Raw genomic sequence first — 19,801 nt, forward strand, 5'->3', positions numbered from 1 at the left:
CATATGTCAATAAAGGTCTGTGTATGTGTGACTTCCTATGAAACTGCAGTCAGAAATCTTCCTGCCAAGAGGGGTTAGTAAAATCCCAAATTCAGTGCAGCCCTGAACAACCACACATAGGATCTGCTGATAAAGGCAACTGGTCAACACCACAGAAAAGCCCCACGACTTTCATAGGGAAGAAAGGAAACATCTTCCTTCACAGCCTCCTCCAAAGTGGCTGAAAAAAGCCCATGTATAGTGTCGGATTTTTAAAACATTCTGATTTCAGAAAGGTTAGAGTGTGAGGCAGCTAAGCATCACACAAGCACCAAAACTAGCAGAGATCTTCCAGTGCCTTGGGAGCAGTGTTCCCTCTAAGCTGAGTTAGTGTGAGCTAGCTCACAGTTTTTTAGCCTCCAGCTCACACATTTTTGTCCTAGCTCAGGAAGGATGGCTCCAGGGCAAACTAATGTATGCAGAACAGAGAAATTCCATGTAGTGGTTAAGTGCACGGACTCTAATCTGGGAGAACCGGGTTTGATTCCCCACTCCTCCACTTGCAGCTGCTGGATGACCTTGGGCAAGCCATAGTTCTGTCAGATATATTCCCTCAAGGGCAGTTCTGGAAAGATCTCTCTCAGCCCCACCTACCTCACAGAGGGTGTCTGTTGCAAGGGAGGGGAAGGGAAAGGAGTTTGTCAGCCGCTCTGAGACTCGGAGTGAAGGACGGGGTATAAATCCAATCCTCTTCTCTCTTCTTCTGCCCACCGGAGGTTCTGATTGGCTCTGCAGATTTTTGACATCATTGATTTGGCAACGTCAGCCACCACAGCTGAAGGTAAGTTGTGTGTAAGCAAGAAAACATTTTTAAAATAATATGTTTAAAAAGGTGTTCTGTCAAGCAGGGCTTCTGCCTGAAATCTTGAAGAATTACTATTAGAGAGCCATATATATCCTCACACCCGGACATCTTGTGCTTGGTGCCTCTGCCACCTCCTATGGCAGCCAGTTTGTGGTTGTGCCGACCACCCTCTGTCAGAATTCCAAACAGTCTCAAAAAGGTTGGGGACCCCTGCCTTACCCTATGGGTTTTCTGAGAAGAAGAAGATATTGAATTTATACCCCACCCTTCACTCAAGAGTCTCAGAGCGGCTTACAATCTCCTAACCACTAACCCACTACTCTCATGTTGAAAGAAATCCAGGCAAGTGCATAAAGACAGGAGCTGAGTTCAGATTTGGTATGCAGAGAGGGCTGGAGGATCCCGGGGCTTGCCGGCTTCATCCTTCCCTCCACGTGTGGCCAGATATCTCTTGCTCGGTGGCACAACACAGCTCGTTTCATCCGAACTGGCAGTCCATGGTTTTTGTCCTTGCATTTCAAACTGGGATTCCAAACCATGGTTCACTTCCCGTTTGAATCCTGGTTTGTAAAGGAATAGATTTCTAATTGGGACAAAGGGAAGCCATCCTTTGTGATGAAATCTGAAATTGCTAGCTAGCTGAACACTAGGGGAGGAGTGAGCATGTCCAACCATGAAGGGTCCCCAGACACACTCTCCTAGCCTAGCAGCTAACCAATCTGAACCAAGTCAGGGAATACGCATTAGTTTCTGTTGGTCCATTTTTACTTCTGGTTAAAACATGTTTTTGTTTTTTTTAAAGCACTATAAAAATCTGCGAAAACCTTGTTAGCAGAAAAGGTCAGGGGATGCATGGATACTCCACAAGCAATGCTGCTTCTTCCATACCTCTTTCAATATTTTTTTTTTAAAGGTAATAATCTCACTAAGCTAATTTCTACAAGTTTACAAAAAACGGAGGCAGAGATGACACGTGAATTTTGCATTTGTTTTATTTGTGGCACTAAAGTTAACGTTAAATTAGTATTTTACAGTATATAATACACAGTCACTGGGACGCAGATGGCGAACAGTATGATTTGTAAGGTTAGTGATATTAAATAGAAACTTTTAAAAATCTTAGCACGGAAGCATCCGCAGTCACAATGGACTGGGCCCAGTGCCGTAATGATTATTAAACCAAGTAAAATGTTATGAAGTTGCAGTTCAACAGCTCTTCAACAACATATAATACATGTGAAAAACCATGACTGTTATAATCCCTTAAGTTAATTTTCTTTTAACAAAATAGGTTTTTTTTCAAAATATATACATCATCTATCAAAGTAGCTTAGATTTAAAAACAAAAACAAGCTCCCCCCCCCACTGTACCGTTTAGACACATTGAGGATTTGCCCCATGGGAACTGGGTCCAGTTCTTGTTATGTGGGATGAGTGCAAGTCCGTTGAAAGGACTGGAATCCTGGCCCACTAGCAGCAGTTTGGGAAACAAGGGACCTCCAGGAGTACCCACAGGGCAATATAAAGAGCACTTTTAATCACACTTCTGTAACCTAGGGCACTATCCACCAGGACATGTTCCAGTACAAACCTCCCTGAAGTTATTGGGAGCCCTGCAAAAGCACAGTCTTCTTTTCAAAGGGGCCTGCTGGAGTTTGCCCTAAGTACACAGACCCTGCCGCCGCCGGGGTTCAGAACATCGGTACATTAGTATTCTGTACTTTATATCCCCCCCCCCAATAACTTGACGAATGGTCCTTTCCCTCTAGATCTCCAGCGATCACTTGGGTAGATGCAACACTAAGGATAATAAAACTCGCTTGGTTATAAAAAGTGGTGACTTCAGCATATGGCAATTTTAGCCATTAAGTATCTAACACAACCTTTTCCTTTCTTGCTATTAATTTTTATAGATTTATAGTATGCATTTCAGAGTTTTAATTGCTTCTGCTTTTAAACAGGGGAAAAAAAGAGGTAATATCCAACTAAATGGTTCAGAACAGCTGCGTGTTTTTAAACTGCTTGATGAACAAAGAGAATGTGGTGGTTCAGATACACAGCAAAAAGTGCTCGGTTTTGCCCCTAAACACACTTCTGTGCTAACGTAGGACAACAAAGTTTTGTACGCTCATTAACTTGCCAGGAAAAACAGCTTGCTTACCAGTAAGTGATGATCTTAGAGTGGTCATCTGTGCATTCACACCCATGGGATTAGGGCACCTGCACCGATCCCGATTGGTAACCTACCAAGATGGGAAGGATTTTCGCGCCCTTTCCCCAGTGTCATGTGCCGGAGCCCTACCGCGCATGCTCACTGGGATGGGCATGGACATCCTCCCAGTTCCTTCTGACCACTGTATGACCCCTTTGAGGCGCTCAAAGGGGTCATACAGTGCAGCGCAGAGGACTGACAGCAGTGGGGAAGGTCGGGTGGGTGGTGTGAATGCACAGATGACCACTCAAAGATCTTCAGTTACAGGTAAGCAACCAGTTTATCTTCTTCGTGGTCTCTGTGCATCACACCCACGGGAGAGTAGCAAGCTCAGGCCTACCTGGAGGTGGGTGCTGACAGGTACTCAGGCACAAGCACACTGCAAGACAGATTGTCCCACTGTTGTCCATTGATGCAGATGGACATCCAAGGCATAGTGTTTCAAAGGTATGTGTAGCCCATGTGGCTGCCTTGCCAATCTACAGCAGTGGGACTTTAAGGAAAGCAGCTGATGTAGCAAGAGCCCTAGTAGCATGAGCATGTACAGGTCCAGGAAGCGGGTGTTTAGCCAATAGATAGCATAGTTTGATAGTCTCTGCTATCCATTTGGATAATCTTTGAGAGGATATTTTGTATCCCTTTCTGTGGGTCACATAGGATACACATAGGGGAGCGGTGGCACAGTGGGTATATCCCATTGTCTTAACATCCGAACTGTGCTAGTTCGAGCCCCGCACTGGTGATAATCTTTGAGAGGATATTTTGTATCCCTTTCTGTGGGTCACATAGGATACAAAGAGATTAGGGTCCTTGCAGTATGACTGTGTTCTCTGCAGAAAGAAAAGTGTCAAGGGAGTGGAGTCGCCTCTCATTTTCATCCTTAAGCGAAGGAAAGAAGACTGGAAGCAAAATGTCAGACTGGAGATGGAATTCTGTGATGACTTTCAGAAGGAAGTTCACATCTGGAACTAGAGATGTGGAAGCGCAGGTATGGAGGGTCGGCTCGAAGTGTCATAAGTTCCTCCATCTGCCTGGCAGAAGTGATGGCCATGAGAAAGGCTGTCTTCCAAGACAAATGTTGCAAGGCACACATGGCCATGGGTTCAAATGGTTTCTCTGTCAGTTTGTGCAGAACCAGGGGCAGATCCCAAGTTGGTGTAGGCTGTTTAACTGCTTAGTGCAAACGAAGTAGCCCTTTCAGAAAATGTTCTGGATGAACAAATGCAGAATAATCTTCTACAGGTTGATGATGAGCCAAGACTGAGGCCAAACAGACACAGAGTGAGGAGTGGCTTAGGCCAGAATCACCAAAGAAAGCAAAAAATTGATAACAACCAACGGACCAGCCCGGTCCGGGAGCACAGTTACCAAGGTAGCATATTTCGTGAACCTGTTCCACTTAATAGGAATAATATCTATGTGTGGATACTTTTCGGCTGTTTAGCATAACTTGTTTCACCTGGTCCGAGAAACAGATAAGATCTTCCACACCATGAGTTTCAGGTGAGGAACATCGTGATGTAGAACCTGTCCGCCAGCAGTGAGAAGAAGGTCTGCAAATGGGGGGAAGTGATGGAAGGTTCCTTGGGAGAGATGGAGTACTACTGGAAACCAGTGTTGACGCGGCCACCAAAGTGTGATCAGAATGCAATTCAGTTGTTCCTGTATGATTTTGTTCACCACTGGTAACCAGGGGAAGAAGGGGGAACAGATAAAAGTGTTGGTGTACCCATGGGTGCAGGAGGCTGTCCCCTAGAGACATGGGATCCAACCCCCCTCTGCAGCAGAAGGTGCGGCACTTCCTGTTGATTCTGGTGGTGAATACATCCACTTGTGGGTAGCCCCAAAAGTGGAAGACTGGTTGGAGGTAAGTCCAATTGAGTTCCCATTCGTGGAGGGGTGCCCCTTCCCTGCTCAGAAGGTCTACTTGCATATTCTGAATCCCTGGCAGGTGAGTGGCTACAAGACAAGTGTCATGGGCTATGCACTCCGCCCATATCCCATGCACTCATTGAGGAGGAAGGAAAGCTCTGTAAACCTAAGAATTGATCAGCACTCTGATGAACTGAACTCGAGTGGCTGGAACTAGTTTGGATTTTTTGAGATTTACACACAAGCCAAATTCTCAGAGGAGAGTCAGTGTGGTCTCTAGCTCATGGTGGAGGCATTCTCTGGACTCTGCCACTAACAGCCAGTCGTCTATGTAGGGGAACAGGGTTATTCCCTGTAGGCAGAGATAAGCCACAATGACCACCATATTTTTGATGGTGCTGTTGAGATCCCAAAGGGAAGGATCTTGTATTGATAGTGGTCTGACCCTATGGTGAAGCGAAGGTATTTCCTATGGCATGGAAGAATATTGATATTTATTTATTTAACTTTCGATTTCTAGACCGCTCACCCCCGAAGGGCTCTGAGCAGTTTACATAGTACAATTTACACTTCTAACTAGGACCACACACAGTATTGGGGAGGGGAATGCCTACCAGGCACCCTACCGGCTAGCTGTTATTCTCTTCTCTCCTCTGCTTCTGCGTGGTGGCTTTGGCTTGGCTCTGTAGCGGCTCCTGCTGGGGTGGTTCCATTGTCTGCGGCTATGTGATGCTCGTTTGCACTGGCCTCTGTCCTGGTTGGCTCCGGCCGAGCCCACGCCATCACGTTGCTGCGCCTTCGAACCAATCCCTGCTCGCCTGCTCGATGTTTCGCTGCCATCCTCTGCTGGATTGCCGGGTTACTCTGTCATCGCTGACACCACCACTCCTTCCTGTCGCCGTTCAGAAGGCGGGTGCCCCCCTGCACCTAAGGCAGGTACCCATTTATCTACTTACATATGAAAATATGCATCCTGTAAGTCCAAGGTGGCCATCCAATTCCCTTTTCTTGAGGAGCGGGAGAATGTTTTGCAGAGAGGTCATGCAGAACTTTCTGTATGCAACGAATTCATTCAGAGCTTGAAGGTCCATGATGGGATGTAGGCCTCTGTCCTTCTTTGGGACTGTGAAGTAACGGGACTAAAACCCATGACCTCTTTGGTCAGGGGGCCCAGGTTCTATGGCCTGTTTCCTGAGTAAGGTCTATGCTTCTTCTAGCATAACATCCAATGGTGGTGACAAAAACCAGAGCGGACGATGTCTGAACGAATTCTATTGCATAGCCCTCTGAAATGATTGAAAGGATCCATCTGTCTGATGTGATCTGCCTCCAAGCTGGTACGTAGGGTGTAGGTGGGTGGGTGAGGAGGAGGGCAGTGGGGGGGGGGGGGGTTGGGGAGATTATAGAGTCAAAGGTGTTCTTTGGGTGTCCTAGAGCCCTTGGATCTAGTAGGTTGAATGGACATTTGGACCAAGACGTTGTCCGGGACTTGTTTTTGGAAGAGAGGGATGACAATGGCACTCCTAAATTATGAGAGGTTTTGATGCTCTTGTCCATCTCTTGCAGGACTGCATCTGTAGTTGAGTTGAAGAGACTGTCGCCATCAAAAGGTAAGTCTTCCACGTATGATGTAGTGTCTTTGCTGTAAGGATGCCAAGCAGAACCATGCATGATATCTAAGCATGATAGCTGATTAGGAGTGTTTGCAAAGACATCCAAGAGGTGCTTTGAGGAGTTTAGCTGTTGTTTCACCAGGAGGATTCCCTGTTTTTGTATACATCTGGCAGCTGAACATTTGTTCTCTGTCAGAGTAGCAATAGTATCAAAAAGTTGTTCCCACAGGGCATATTAGTATCTGTTTATGCAGGCAGTGTAGTTGGTGGCTTTAATTCCTAAGGCTCCTGAAGAATAAAACTTCTCACTGAGGGCATCCAGCCTTTTCCCTTTCTTGTCCGTCGATGTCAGGTAAGTCTGTTGGGCTTTGGATGAGGACGAGACAACGATGGAGTTCAGTTTCGGGTGAGAGAACAGAAACTCAGCACCGGCCTCCTGAACTTGATACATATGGTCAAGTTGTTGAGATGAAACAGGTGCGGAGGCCAGCTTCATCCATGCAGCTTTTGCCATCTGAAGCATGGCTGTCGTTATTGGCAGTGCGATGGCGGTAGAGGTGTCCAATTGGACAATATCAAACAGTGTCCGTGACAGTGGGTTGAGGCTGAACAGTGGATAAAGCCAAGGTATGGGCTATGCGTTTCATCAATTCTCCATACGACCTGAGATCTTCAGAGGGGGAGATTGGGAGGTCATCTGGTCGCTCGTGGTGCAGGAAATGGATTGGTGTTCAATGCTTGTTGGCCCAAAACGTCCCGATCAGACTCAGCCTTGGAAGCACTAACAGAATCATGGATGCCCAAAGGTTCCGACAGATAGGGGTTGGTAGACCTTCCGGAGTGAATGTCGGAGGCGAGACCCAAGATATGGTCAGGGTGGACTGTTCAATGCGCTCAGTTGAGTGGCCGGAATGGCTCCCTTGATGTTGGTCGGTCGAAGCCAATGGTTTAGAAATGGTTGCTGAAGCCGTGTGGTGGATGGGTCGGTGAGAAACTCAAGATTGATGGGAGATCTCGGAACACTGGTCCCATTCCTGCAGTGCTTGAGGTGGGAGCCAAGGTAAGGTGGATTGTAAAGGGTATGTTCTGTAGAGAGATTGCCATTGATACTGGTGGAGATCGATCACAATCGTGCTCAGGGGAGGCTCGATGCCAAGGGGAACAATCCCGTCCTCAAGAGGTCTGACAGTGCTCATCTCCCACACAGCGACGTGGCGATGTAGCTACAGGAGCATATTCTGAAGTAGGACTGTCACTGCTTCAGGACTGAGAGTGAGAGTGGGAGGATCACTGAGTGAGGCTCCTGCGCATGACACTGGGAAAAGGGTGTAAAAATCCTTTCCAGCTTGGTAGGTTACCGATCGGGATCGGGCAGGTGCCCTAATCCCATGAATGTGATGCACAGAGACCACAAATGAGATGGATAGTTCATTGGCAACGGTTTAACTTTTTGGAGGCAACCCCCAAATCCTTGGCACAAAAGCTGTGTAGCAGCCTGTGAACCAATTAAAAAAATAAAAAATAAAAGGAACACACAGACAATAAACGACAACCTATTTTGGCCTGTAATCAAAAGGAAAACAAATATATACTTCTTGGAATTCTTTTCTATGAATGTCCATAACTGACGGATAAGGATGCGGGTGAGATTATGTAACTGGAGAATCCAGTGTTCAAACGAGCAGGGGGACCTGAAATAAAAACAAAAATTAATGATAATGGCTATTTTGAGCTCAAAAGCAAAGACAGCATTAAGTCAACCCATACATGAAGAGCTCACTATAAACTGGAAAAGATGCCCCCTACAGCAACTACTCCAGACTGTTCCAGGAGATGGACCTGCTTAAAGGAGAAGTTTGGGCTTATCTGGTGCTCTTGGGGAAAGACACTTGAGGTTCCATGAAACGGTTCATCGAGAGGTGACTGTGGGTATAGGGCTCCACAAAAATGGAGGAAAAGGGACCCTGGGCCAGATGATCTGGGAGGATGACTTCAGGGGGAATGAATCAAGGGACGGCACAAGAGGAAGTGGTCAACAATTGGGGAATCAATGCCAGCTTCCAGGTAGCTCCAGAACAAGGTGAAATCTTACAGCAACGGGCAGTGACTGAAGGGGAGGTGCCCAGTACTTTAGGTAGGCAGTGGAAGTCCCAAAAGCAGAAAACAAAACACGGGCATAGTTGTGGGGGAGAACAACCAAACTTCTCAGCGTCAGAGGCTGGGTGCCACCACTAATATGATCTTCTTTCACAGTGGAAAATCAGGGCTCTTTTTGTAGGAGGGACTCCTTTTCATATTATGTGGAGAGGCTGGGTGCCACCACTAATATGATCTTCTTTCACAGTGGAAAATCAGGGCTCTTTTTGTAGCAGGAACTCCTTTGCATATTAGGTGATATACCCCAATGTAGCCAATCCTCCAAGAGCTTACAGAGCTCTTCTTACAGGGAATACTGTAAGCTCTCGGAGGATTGGCTACATTAGGGGTGTGTCGCCTAACATGCAAAGGAGTTCCTGCTACAAAAAGAGCCCTCGGAAAGATTATTTTATTCATAAATCCTACCTTTCTTTCCACCATGGAACCCAAGGCAGTAGACTCAGACCTGCTCAACCAGTAAGACCGTTGTGCTTTAAGAACATCATCTGGGCCATTAAATTGTATAGCGATGGATTTTGTTGGGAAATTGTTCTAGATACTGTGGAGTTAGAGGCTATGATAGTTTAAGGTGCTACCTGCCGTCCCAAGGCCTACCTACTGAAGAATATTGTAAACTCTCAAGACAGACAAAGCTCTGACACAGCTATTTGCCGATGGCACCAAGCATCATGCGTATGGGTATTAATATTTTGGAATACAATTTTCTTTCCGCTGCACCATTGTTTTTTTGTCTCTTTGCTCCAATTGGTGTGACCCTTCGTTTTCTTTCTACCAAGCATCCCAGCCATGGAAAGAGAGATGCGTCCAGGGCTATTTTGGGGCATGAATGCAAAGGAATGGAGCTCTGGCTGGTTTCAGAGTTGGCCACGCCCACTACAGCCAAAACCTCTACTGTGCGTGGCTACAGAGGGAAGGCCTGGAGAGTGACCCCGCCCCGCCGACTCTGAGGCGGGTGGGCCGGGGGCCCCCTGGGAGGATTGGGAAGGCATTTAACCCACAGCCGTGGGGTGCCCGGGCAAGCCAAGCGAAGGCACAGGGGTGTGGCCTAATATGCTAATGAGATGTGCTATCAGGGGTGTTACCTAATATGCTAATATGTTTCTGCTGTTGGGTGTGGCCTATTATGCTAATGAGTTCCTGCTGGACTTTTTCTACAAAAAAAGCCCTGGATGCATCTATTAGACCAACATGCACTAGATGTCTCTTGAAAGGAGTGGAACAAGATAAAAGATTGTGAAGGCAGGAAGCATATATTTGATGCAGGCCAAATCTGGGCTGAAGATTCCTGATAGATCTGGCCAAGGTGAAAGAGCAAAAGAACACGAGAAGGATATGGAGTGAGCTGTGTCTTCTCCATCTGAACTGAGGCTCAGAGATTGGGGAGAAGAATCAGGTGACAATTTGCACTAGGAGCCACAGCCCACACTAAAGCTCCCCCCCCCATAACATTAATCAACCACACTGGGTTTTTACATGCAGAACTTGCCACAAAACTTAAGAGAGACAGCATGTGTGTTAAGTGACGCCATGTTGCTTCTTACTTATGACAACCCTATGAATTAATGGCCTCCAAAAATCTGATTGTTAACAGGCTTGCTCAGGTCTTGCAAACTGAGGGATGTGGCCCCGTTGACTGAGTCAATCCATCTAATGTTGGATCTTCCTCTTTTTTTGCTGCCTTCAACTTTTCCTAGCATTTTTGTCTTTTCCAGTGACTCTTGTCTAATAGTGTGACCAAAATACTACAGCTTCAGTTTAGTCATTTTAGCTTCTAGGAAGAGCTCAGGCTTGTGATGGGGCTTAAAAAAACCTTGTTTTTCCTTTGACTTGATACAGAGCCACAGTTACACTTTGTTTTTGTTGTTCAGTCACACAGTCGAGTCCGACTCTTCGCGACCCCATGGACCACATCATGCCAGGCCCTCCTGTCTTCCGACGGCCTCCAGACTTTGCTCAATTTCATGTTCACTGCACCAATAACACTGTCTAACCAATCTCATCCTTTGCCGTCCCCTTCTTCTTTTATCCTCAATCTTTCCCAGCATCAAGGTCTTCTCCAGTGAGTGCTCCCTTCTCACTTGGTGGCCAAAGTATTTGAGCTTCAGTTTCATTATCTGGCCTTCCAGGGAACAGTCAGGCTTGATTTCCTTTAAGATTGACTGATTTGATCTCCTTGCAGTCCAAGGGACTCAGTTCCCCAAAAAAGCCTTTGCAAAGTTACCATTTGAAGAAATGCTTAAGGGGGCTTTAATTTCACACAAACATACTTGCCTCTCCCATTTGACTGCACTGCCCTTGGCTAACATATGGACCATAGGTATCACTACAGTACTGGCTTAAGGTATACACATTTCTGGAAAGCTCTCAGGCCTCCTCTTCCCCATCTCAGACAGTTCTTCTCCTTACGTGGTCCCCATGTTCTGTCCACACCTGTTGCCCTGTCCCTGTTTCTGCTGCTCAAAAGAGTCATCTCCATCATAATCCCCACATCAATGAGGATCATAATCCTTCCAGAGAAACAGAACAGGAAGGGAAATACCTTTCTACAGTGTTTTGCACTGCATTTACTACATTCTTAATCAAGATAAATGTTATGTATGCAGCCCGCCACACGGCGGCCACAAGAAAGACAGGAGCTTGGCTCCAGAAAGACAATGGGACCTAGGATCCTAGCCCCCCCCCCAGCGGACCAATGGGCTTCTTGGCGGGAAATTCAAACCCTCCAATGGAGTGGGAGGCCCAGGGGTGGGAGTGTATATAGTTGGCCTTGCAGGGCCGTTGTGTGTCTTATGTTAAGTACGCAATAAACGTGTGCAACTGCATGTCGTCGTCTGAGTCCTCCATGCGGCGAACTCAGTACTTTTCAATAAAGTTCTCTGGTCCCCAAAACCGGACACTACATTTTACCTCAGCAACTGAGGAAAAATGTATATTCTCAATCAGAAACCACATTGCTTGAACAGCAGCATCTCCCTGTGGCCTTTGACACCACGGTTTGTAGATCGTTAATTATGATTATATGCTAGACTCCCAAATCTACTGGTTTCTTTGGGTAATGAGTAACGATTTTCTGTGGTTTGTTCTTCCTTAGAAAACTGCTTGAAAGTAATAGCGTTTGCTTTATTCCTTTTGTGAGTTTGTTTTTCTTTACAGGGCAAGCAGATAAGGTTACATAATATTTACATACTTATGGTAAGATTTGAGGTGGGAAAATTCCATCTGCATTTGCAAACACACACAAGATCTTGTTAAGATATACTCGACTTCCTGGGAAATTCTGGAAGAACGTTAATGTCAAAGAAACCAACCAGTTCTGGGGTTTCACTAGACCAATTCTGCAGCAAATGCGATTGATGCTTTTAAACTGGATGTTCTTGACAGGTAGATAATGAATTCCTAAGAATACAGAGTCAGGCAAATGAGTGTATGCACCCCTGTTCCATTTCGAATCTGGCTTCTTCAGCGGGTTGGTGCAGATTGTCAGACTGAAGATTTTGGGAATGAGATCCAAGACCTCACGTGTGCCAAAGCCACATTTTATCACAACTCTACATTGCCTCCTCTACAGATAAAGGTATACAAGAGGATTTACTGCAGAGCTTTTAAGTACCCTAGCAGAGTTGAGACTGAGGGCAAGTTCAAATGTTACTCCTCCCATGTGAATGCATTCTAGGCAAAAGGATGTAATATTTGTAATGGGTTTATTGCCCACACTTGGCCAACTGCATGAAATGTCACATTCCACGCAAGGCATGCAGCCAGCGCCAGGGATGTGCGCTGCTGATGTGAACGTGCTGCATAGTACTGTGCTCTGGTGGCCAGCCCAGTGCATCACCACAGGCTTCTGATACCTATGTTCGATGGGTAATAGGCAAACTGACCCCAAGATCTGGTGCACAAAAAGTAACCATAGAAACAGGACAAAACTAGGAAGCCTGTGGATCCTCCTCATCTCCTACACTTCTGGCAGATGATATCGTATCATCTGCAAAAGTTCCTTCTGACATTCATGAGAATACGGTAGCCTAATATTTATGGCGGGGAGGGAAGGTGGCCTGGTATAGCCTGGTCTTGTCAAATCTCAGAAGCTCAGCAGGGTTGGGTCTTGGAAGGGAGACCATCAAGGAAGACTCTGTAGAGGAACTCTGCTTCTCACTTGTCTTGAAAGCCCCTTGCTGGGGTTGCCATGGGCTGCAACTTTACAGCACTTTACACACACACAATATTTATTGTACTGTAAGGCGGAATGGCACCTGAAAAGCCCAACTTGCCCCAAGCTCATCAGAGCTGGGAAGCTAAGCAGGGTCAACCATGGTTAGCACTTGGATGGGAGACAACCAAGAAAGTCTGGGCTTGCTTTGCAGAGGAAGGCAGTGGCAAATCACCTTTGCTCATCTCTTGCCTTGAACACCCTGTGGATGGGGCTGCTCTGAGCTGGTTGTGACTCAATGACACATTATTTATCCAAGACGAAACATGACGAATTGATGCTTCGAGCTCACTTTCTCCATAAGTCTTCTGTGCTGTCGCATTAAGTTGTGAAACACACATTTGCAAAAATAATTTATCAGGTCATTCAGCCTGATGTCTCACAAACAGTTCTAAAGCTATAACAGGCAGAAGGCTAGCTCCCCTTTCCACCTTTTCCCCACCCCTCCTGTTTCCCCAACTTGCCCCTTTATCCTTGGCTTCCACTCATTTCTCCTCCTAAGCTCTTTGCTCCCCTTCCACCCAGATGTTTACCTTTCTTAAGCGTGCTGCCCCAGTGCCTAAACGGATGGCTTCCATCAGGGCCTGTCTTGCATCGCCTGGGTTTTCCGTAATGCTATTTGCAAGGGGCCTAGGCGTTCTTGTTGACAAATGAGCAGGAGGTGGTGGTGGTGGCGGCGGCAGCGATGGCAGAGGAGGATTACACAGTCGCTCTATCGGAGAAGTTTCTCTGATCTGCAAGCCTAATTCTGCATTTCGGAAACTCTGCAGTTCTTCAGAAGCAGATGAAGAGGTCTACCAAGGAGAAAGTTGAAAGCAAGCATGCAAGTGAATAGTAGACATGATGGACTACTGGATATTTGACATTGGAAGCATATTTCAGCCTCTCCCCTTCTAAACAATTTTGGCGTCTTCCACTGAAGTACAACATGTAGCAGATTTTGTTTGCCTATTAAGTCTGAACATCTGTTCCTGCTCTCTCACATCACTCAAAAGGACAGATGACTGGGATCAAGGATTTGGCCTTGAAGCAGGCTCAGAAATCCAATCTTTATTTATTGGAACTCTGGCATCCTGGAAATGCTTTTGGCGTATGAGGCAAGAAGGTCGGCAGTTGGCTACTATATTAGGTTGAAAATGACCACAAAGGTTTTGCAATCAACATGATGCATTAAGCTATGCACAGTCACTTTCCCTGAAGCAATTTATATCGCAAACGAATGGTTACTCTAGGTCTATTCCTATAAATATGGTTTGATTTGCTGTACAAAAAAGAAATCAAGAAAAGTGTATCACTTTAAGAAAATAACAAGACTAGGCAAATCGAGGCACCCTTCTAATGCAGTTAGTTTACTAACAATACTATATTAATACTATATTAATATGCATACCTCTGCATTTCATTGTCAAAATGCTCAGCGGCAGCTAATTTAAAGCTGCACACGTCACAAAGGATGATACTGAAGCTGAAAGGGCCAGTGAACCATCATATAAATACTAAGGGAAAGCAAAAGTGCCCTGAAGCTTTGCAAGATCAGTAGTCAAGTGAGTCTACTCTGTGCCTGAACCTCTGGATCCTTCTTGAAAGTTTATGCCACAAAATATTTGTTAAGTCTTTATGGTGCCATAAAATTTGTTGTTGATGAAGCACTCCATGTTGGTCTGTTCTGGAAATGTGTGCATCTATGAGATGAGAAAGGTAGGTGTGGTATATAATATGCCCAGAGTTTGTGCTCGAAAGGGAATAATTTATCCTACTCCTATTTTGGCCAATCATTACCAAAGCAGGGAAACAACAAATGTCAATACATTAAGGGCTGCCTCTCACCTTAGATATTTGATGCATGTTTGTAAACATGCATCTTACAGGTTTGTCTCTGCAATAACGTGTGAACAATGTTCCCTCTCAGCTGTGGAGTCTTGTGAGCAAAACTTCTACTTTGTGAGCTGCTGGCATTAAAGCTGTGAGCGAGCGATTTGGCTACTGCATAAATTAGTTTGCTCTGGAGCCATCCCTCCTGAGCGGAGACAAAAATGTGTGAGCCGGAGGCTAAAAGACTGTGAGCTAGCTCACACAAACTCAGCTTAGAGGGAACATTGCATGTGAAATGTCCCTTAGATTAGGCCAGACCAGGCCCGTAGCTAACGTGGGGCCCCTCCCCCAATCCTCAGATCCCCCTCCCTCCCTCTGGCCCCCTCACCCCCTGATCAATCTGAGCCGGCATCTCCCTGTTTGAGCTCATCTGTGACAAGTTGAGTCTCTTTAGGACCCAGCAGCAACCGGTGGTTGACTGAGTCACACACGCATTGGTCGGATTGCAGCGGTTAGCTCCTCCTGTTGGATTTTATGTGTCAGACTTCAGAAAAGATCGTGGGCTCAGGGAAGGAGTGAGGGAGGAAGCTTGATCCCCACTCTCCTTTTTTAAAAAAAAACAACAGGGCAGCTTTCCTAGACCTTTAAGTGTCTATTAACGTTGGGATTCTGGTTCGCCTCAGAGGAAGGCTATAGTGGGGGCTGTGTGGGTGCATGCCAAGCAGACCCCCCCTTGCCCTGGAGCCTTTGATGTATTTATTTATTTATTATTTACATTTTTATCCCGCCCTCCCCGGAGGCTGGTGGGGCCCCCCAAGGCCCCCTCCCCCCAAAATCCCTAGCTACAGGGCTGGGACAGACTATACCCAAAAGGCAAAAATTTGAGCATTTTTTTGGTGAATTATTATCTAAAAGGAGTCCCCCCCCCCAGGGGATAGAATAGTAACAGTCATGAGAGCATAGCTTCTTTACTGTGGCCTTTGTAACACCACTGGGCCAGCAAGCTAAGTGTAAGAACAGTTGGACTAATGAACAGGTATCTCTCCGGTGCCTTGACACGGATGGCCCAGGCTAGCCTGATCTCGGAAGCTAAGCAGGGTCTGCTCTGGTTAGTACTTGAATGGGAGACCACCAAGGAAGTCCTGGGCTGCTACATAGAGGCAGGTGGTGGCAAATGACCTCTGAATGCCTCTTGCCTTGAAAACCCTACGGGGGTTGCCATAAGTCAGCTTTGACTTCACAGCACTGTCCACCATCGCTATTTCTCAGGCTCCAGCAACAGGTGACTGCAATACCAATTGCATTACAGCAAGCCTAGTTCCTTGATGACTCTCTCATCTGAGCAAGTAACCGGGAACGTTTTGACTTATAAGGATTATCCTCATCTGCAACGGGTGAAACTGTCGTGAAGTCCATGAGGGCAGGATTTGATCCGTTTCCCCGAAAAGGTACACAACAGCCGTGCCTGTCCTGATCTAATTTTTCATCATTGTAGCAGAACTTTCATTTCCATTGTTCCCAGACCACTGATACACTACAGTACAAGGGATGAACAAGCTTTTTGCCTTCATACCTTCCTCAGCTTGCAGGCTCCACTGTGACCTCTAATGGCTGCCAGGAGGGCAGAGCGCTCGTTCTCTGGTTCTGAAACCGATCCTTTCCTCTGAGTTCCATTTACAGCGTTGACCGGAATCTAGAACGTGATAAAACACAGACAATCTCTCTCTCTCTGTCTCTTTTTAACGTGAAGATTGACAATGTAGGTAAATCTGAGCACCTGGAAGACCACCCAGGCTGCACTCCAACACAATAAAAAGAAATCTGCTGCTGAGGTCACAAATGTCGTTTGCTCTCCCCGTGCCTGCCCCTCCCTGCTCGACCTGCATATGAAGCACGATTAGGTTCTCTGGCCTTGAGAAGCCTCAGAACAATCTCCGGTGCAACTGCAGCAGCCTGGGGAACTGGAGTTTGTCTGTCCCGTGCAAACCAGATTTCTCCGCCTTGATTTAACCCCACTTTGGAATCCCAGCTTGTGAGGCAAACCTTGCCCCCCGTTCACCTGCACTCAGGTGTCAGGGGGACTTGGCGCTCTCCTCAAGGCTTCTCAAGAACAGAAGCCTTAATTGCACGGCATGCGCAAGAGGGTGGTGGCGGCGCCTGTGCCTGTCATGGCAAATCTCAGTTTAATTACAGCTTGTTGTGGCACCTCCGTGCCGTTTCTGTTGAAAGGCCAAACGCTTTAGTCCTAAACCTCACAAGCCACTGCATATTAAACGTGAACTGTGGGTAAACGTGGGCTGTATGAACACAGCATTGATCAGAGAGGAGAAATCAGACTCTCTGGAACCAAAGGCAGCACCTGCTGCAACAACATACTGCATGATTTAGATCTTGTTCATTATCCTTCATGAGGACAGGGTTGGTCTTAGAAGCTAATTAGCACACACACTCTCTCTCCCTCTCCCTCTCCGCAATACATACCTGTATCCATCTTCCCACTTTAAATAAGTGAAGCTGTTACCGCTCTTGTTTAACGCTGAAAATTGTGGAACTGACAGTAGCCTAGGCAGTATCTTGCTACTATGAGTTTTTTTTTAAAAAAAAAATACTATGTTTACAGCAGCTGTTCTCAAACAGACTGCTGTCTGCTAAGGCAAAAAGGCTGGGCTTTTATCATTTCAACTAATCAAAGAGCAACTTTGGGTGTTGTAGTAAGGTGTTAAGCATCCTGTAACACCCAGCACTGATCTCAGCAAGGTCGTCTTACCTTTCTAAGCTTTTCTCTTCCTCCTGCAGTTTGGATGGCTTCCATTAAAGCACCATGAAGTGACGTGTCTCTTGGAAGCGGTTTCTGGATGACTGGTTTAAACCTTTTCTTTGGCCCAAAGACACTATAGATGTTGTCATCCCTGATATTAGCCTCCAGTTCATTCCCGGCAGAGGCACCGCCAAGGTTCTCTTCTTTTCTCGAAGCCACGTGGTTTACCAGAGGGGTACCATTACATTTCAGAGATCCACTGTGGATGGTATGCCCGCTACCTGACTTCACAAGGGAGTTGCAAGCAATGGGAGATGAGGGAGCATTACATGGTCTAAAGGAGGAAAGGGAGCTAGTCTGACCAGCCGGCTCCCCATTTTGATGGACTATAGATGACGTTTCTTTAACAATTACATTTTGTGCGGAGCTGCGACTGGTCTCCTCTTCCGTGATGCCGCCTTGAGAAGACAGTGTGGAAAATGGCGCACTGAAGCTTCTTCCATAGCAACTAGAAGGACTGATCTGATTCGGCGACGTAATGTTGGCAGTGTGGCTTTTCATCTTGGACTGAGCACCGCTTGGTAGTTTATTTGCTGCATTTTTATCGCAACTGAAGATGCGTGAATAACCTTCATTTGTTCTTGCTGGCTGTGGTTCCACGGGGCAGGATTTGGCCACAATAATGCATCTTTTAGGAAGGGATTCCATTTCGGCTTTTGCCCCTCTTTGATCACTGTTTTCTTCTTCCTTGTCACGTTTTTCCCGACTGGTTCTCAACTGGGGTGGATCCAAGGATTTTGCAATAGCAGAGGCTACGTAATGGCTGGATGTTCTCCTTTGGGGCTTCTGAAATGGTAACTCAACCTTATCTTTGTTACCGACTGGGGCAGTGGGTGCTTTCATTGGATACTGCGTGACAGGAAAGGGTGGCTTCGTTTTTTCGGGTCCCAAATTATTTCCAACTGCTTTTGAACCAACTTGTGGCACGGTTGCCACTTTCAGACCTGTAAGGCAGTCATGCTTAGTTTCAGATGCTTTACTGAAGGGTTTGGAAACATGGATGACTGGTGATTTATTAGAAGAACCTTCTGGGGACTCCTCAAGCGGTTTTTCCATAGAGTTGGACCTCCAGTACGCTTTGGCTCTCCCAACGAGGGTTCCCCCTGTTTCACTCAAAGGTGTGTTCACGGCAACCTTTTTAATCCCCCCGGGGTTTGGAGTCACCAAGTTGCCCAGCTCATCTATTTTAATGGCACCAGTGGAGAGAGACACATCCGCGTCAAAGCGTTTTACTTCTGGTTTGGGAGGAACAACTTTGAAGGTTGTCAGGCCTATCTTAGGCTCATAGCTTGCTACTACGCTGTGGACACGGCTGCACCATGGGGACGGTGGTGGAGCAGCTTCCTTGTCATTGGTGGATCTCGCTGATCCTGGCCTGAATTCCAGTTCAGTTTTTGTTTTGCTTGGAATTCCTTCCTTGGCGTCCTGCTCACTAAGTGACTTTGCTTTCTCCTTTGCACCATTAACTTTGTCCATAAGCTTGAAGTTGGTGACGTTTTTAGACACAACCTCCAGGGTTGCTTCCTCCTTTTTCCTTTTCTCCCACGAGGACGCCTGAAACTCGTATTTCTGCTCTTCTTCATTTCGGTGCCTAAACCCTGGATCAGGTGATGGCTGTTGTAATAAGCCCTTCGATAAATAACGAGAATCACTGTTCACATCTCCCTTACTGAAAGATCCAGCATTGTTATTTTCATTGGATGGCTTCCCTGGGCTAATGGGATTAACTGGAACATCTTCATTAGCCTGTGTCTGGGAAAGCAAAACGTCTCCTCCTCCTCTCGTGTAGTGCATTGCGATATCGGCTTCCGGAACTTCATCTATAATTGTCACAGGCACAACAGGTGGAATATCTTCTGCAGCCTCAACGTTTTGTGGAAGGGGACCATCCATCTCACTGGGTATGGGCTCGCTTTCAGAATCTTCATGCGTACCTTCCATTGCTGTGAAGAACATCAACAAAACCCTTCAAAAATTTGTAACGTATGTACCATGGCACTCTTACATATTAAAGAACATCACCACTGAAAACAACTGAGGCCGCACAATAGCGAGGGGGCAGTTTTTAACATGAAACAGCGGCCTCCTTTATTGCAAAACTCCTCAGCTGCAGAAGCAGTTCGCTGTGTGCTCATGTGACAGATGCAAGGCAACAGCTCCACTGTGTGCAACAAGTTGTCTGTGCAGTTGTGCAGTTCTTTTGAAAGCAGCCGTAACTGTTTCAGCACTTTTTAACTTATATACTCATGTTGAATATATTCCA

General features: G+C 46.4%; 1 protein-coding gene across 1 annotated transcript in view; it reads right to left on the minus strand.

Annotated features, from left to right (window-relative positions):
- Positions 1-8,166: 8,166 nt before the first annotated feature.
- COBL (cordon-bleu WH2 repeat protein) overlaps positions 8,167-19,801 on the minus strand; it is a 182,736-nt gene continuing 171,101 nt past the window's right edge. The window contains exons 17-20 of the mRNA XM_015405499.1: positions 17,488-19,481; positions 16,294-16,413; positions 13,442-13,702; positions 8,167-8,232 (exon numbers count right to left, since the gene is read on the minus strand). Coding sequence (XP_015260985.1) covers positions 8,215-8,232; positions 13,442-13,702; positions 16,294-16,413; positions 17,488-19,481 — 2,393 coding nt within the window. The 3' untranslated portion in view covers positions 8,167-8,214. The remainder of the gene's footprint in view (positions 8,233-13,441; positions 13,703-16,293; positions 16,414-17,487; positions 19,482-19,801) is intronic.

This window comes from Gekko japonicus, unplaced genomic scaffold (assembly GCF_001447785.1).
Source record: "Gekko japonicus isolate JY-2015 unplaced genomic scaffold, Gekko_japonicus_V1.1 scaffold1085, whole genome shotgun sequence".
NCBI classification, from domain to species: Eukaryota; Metazoa; Chordata; class Lepidosauria; order Squamata; family Gekkonidae; genus Gekko; species Gekko japonicus.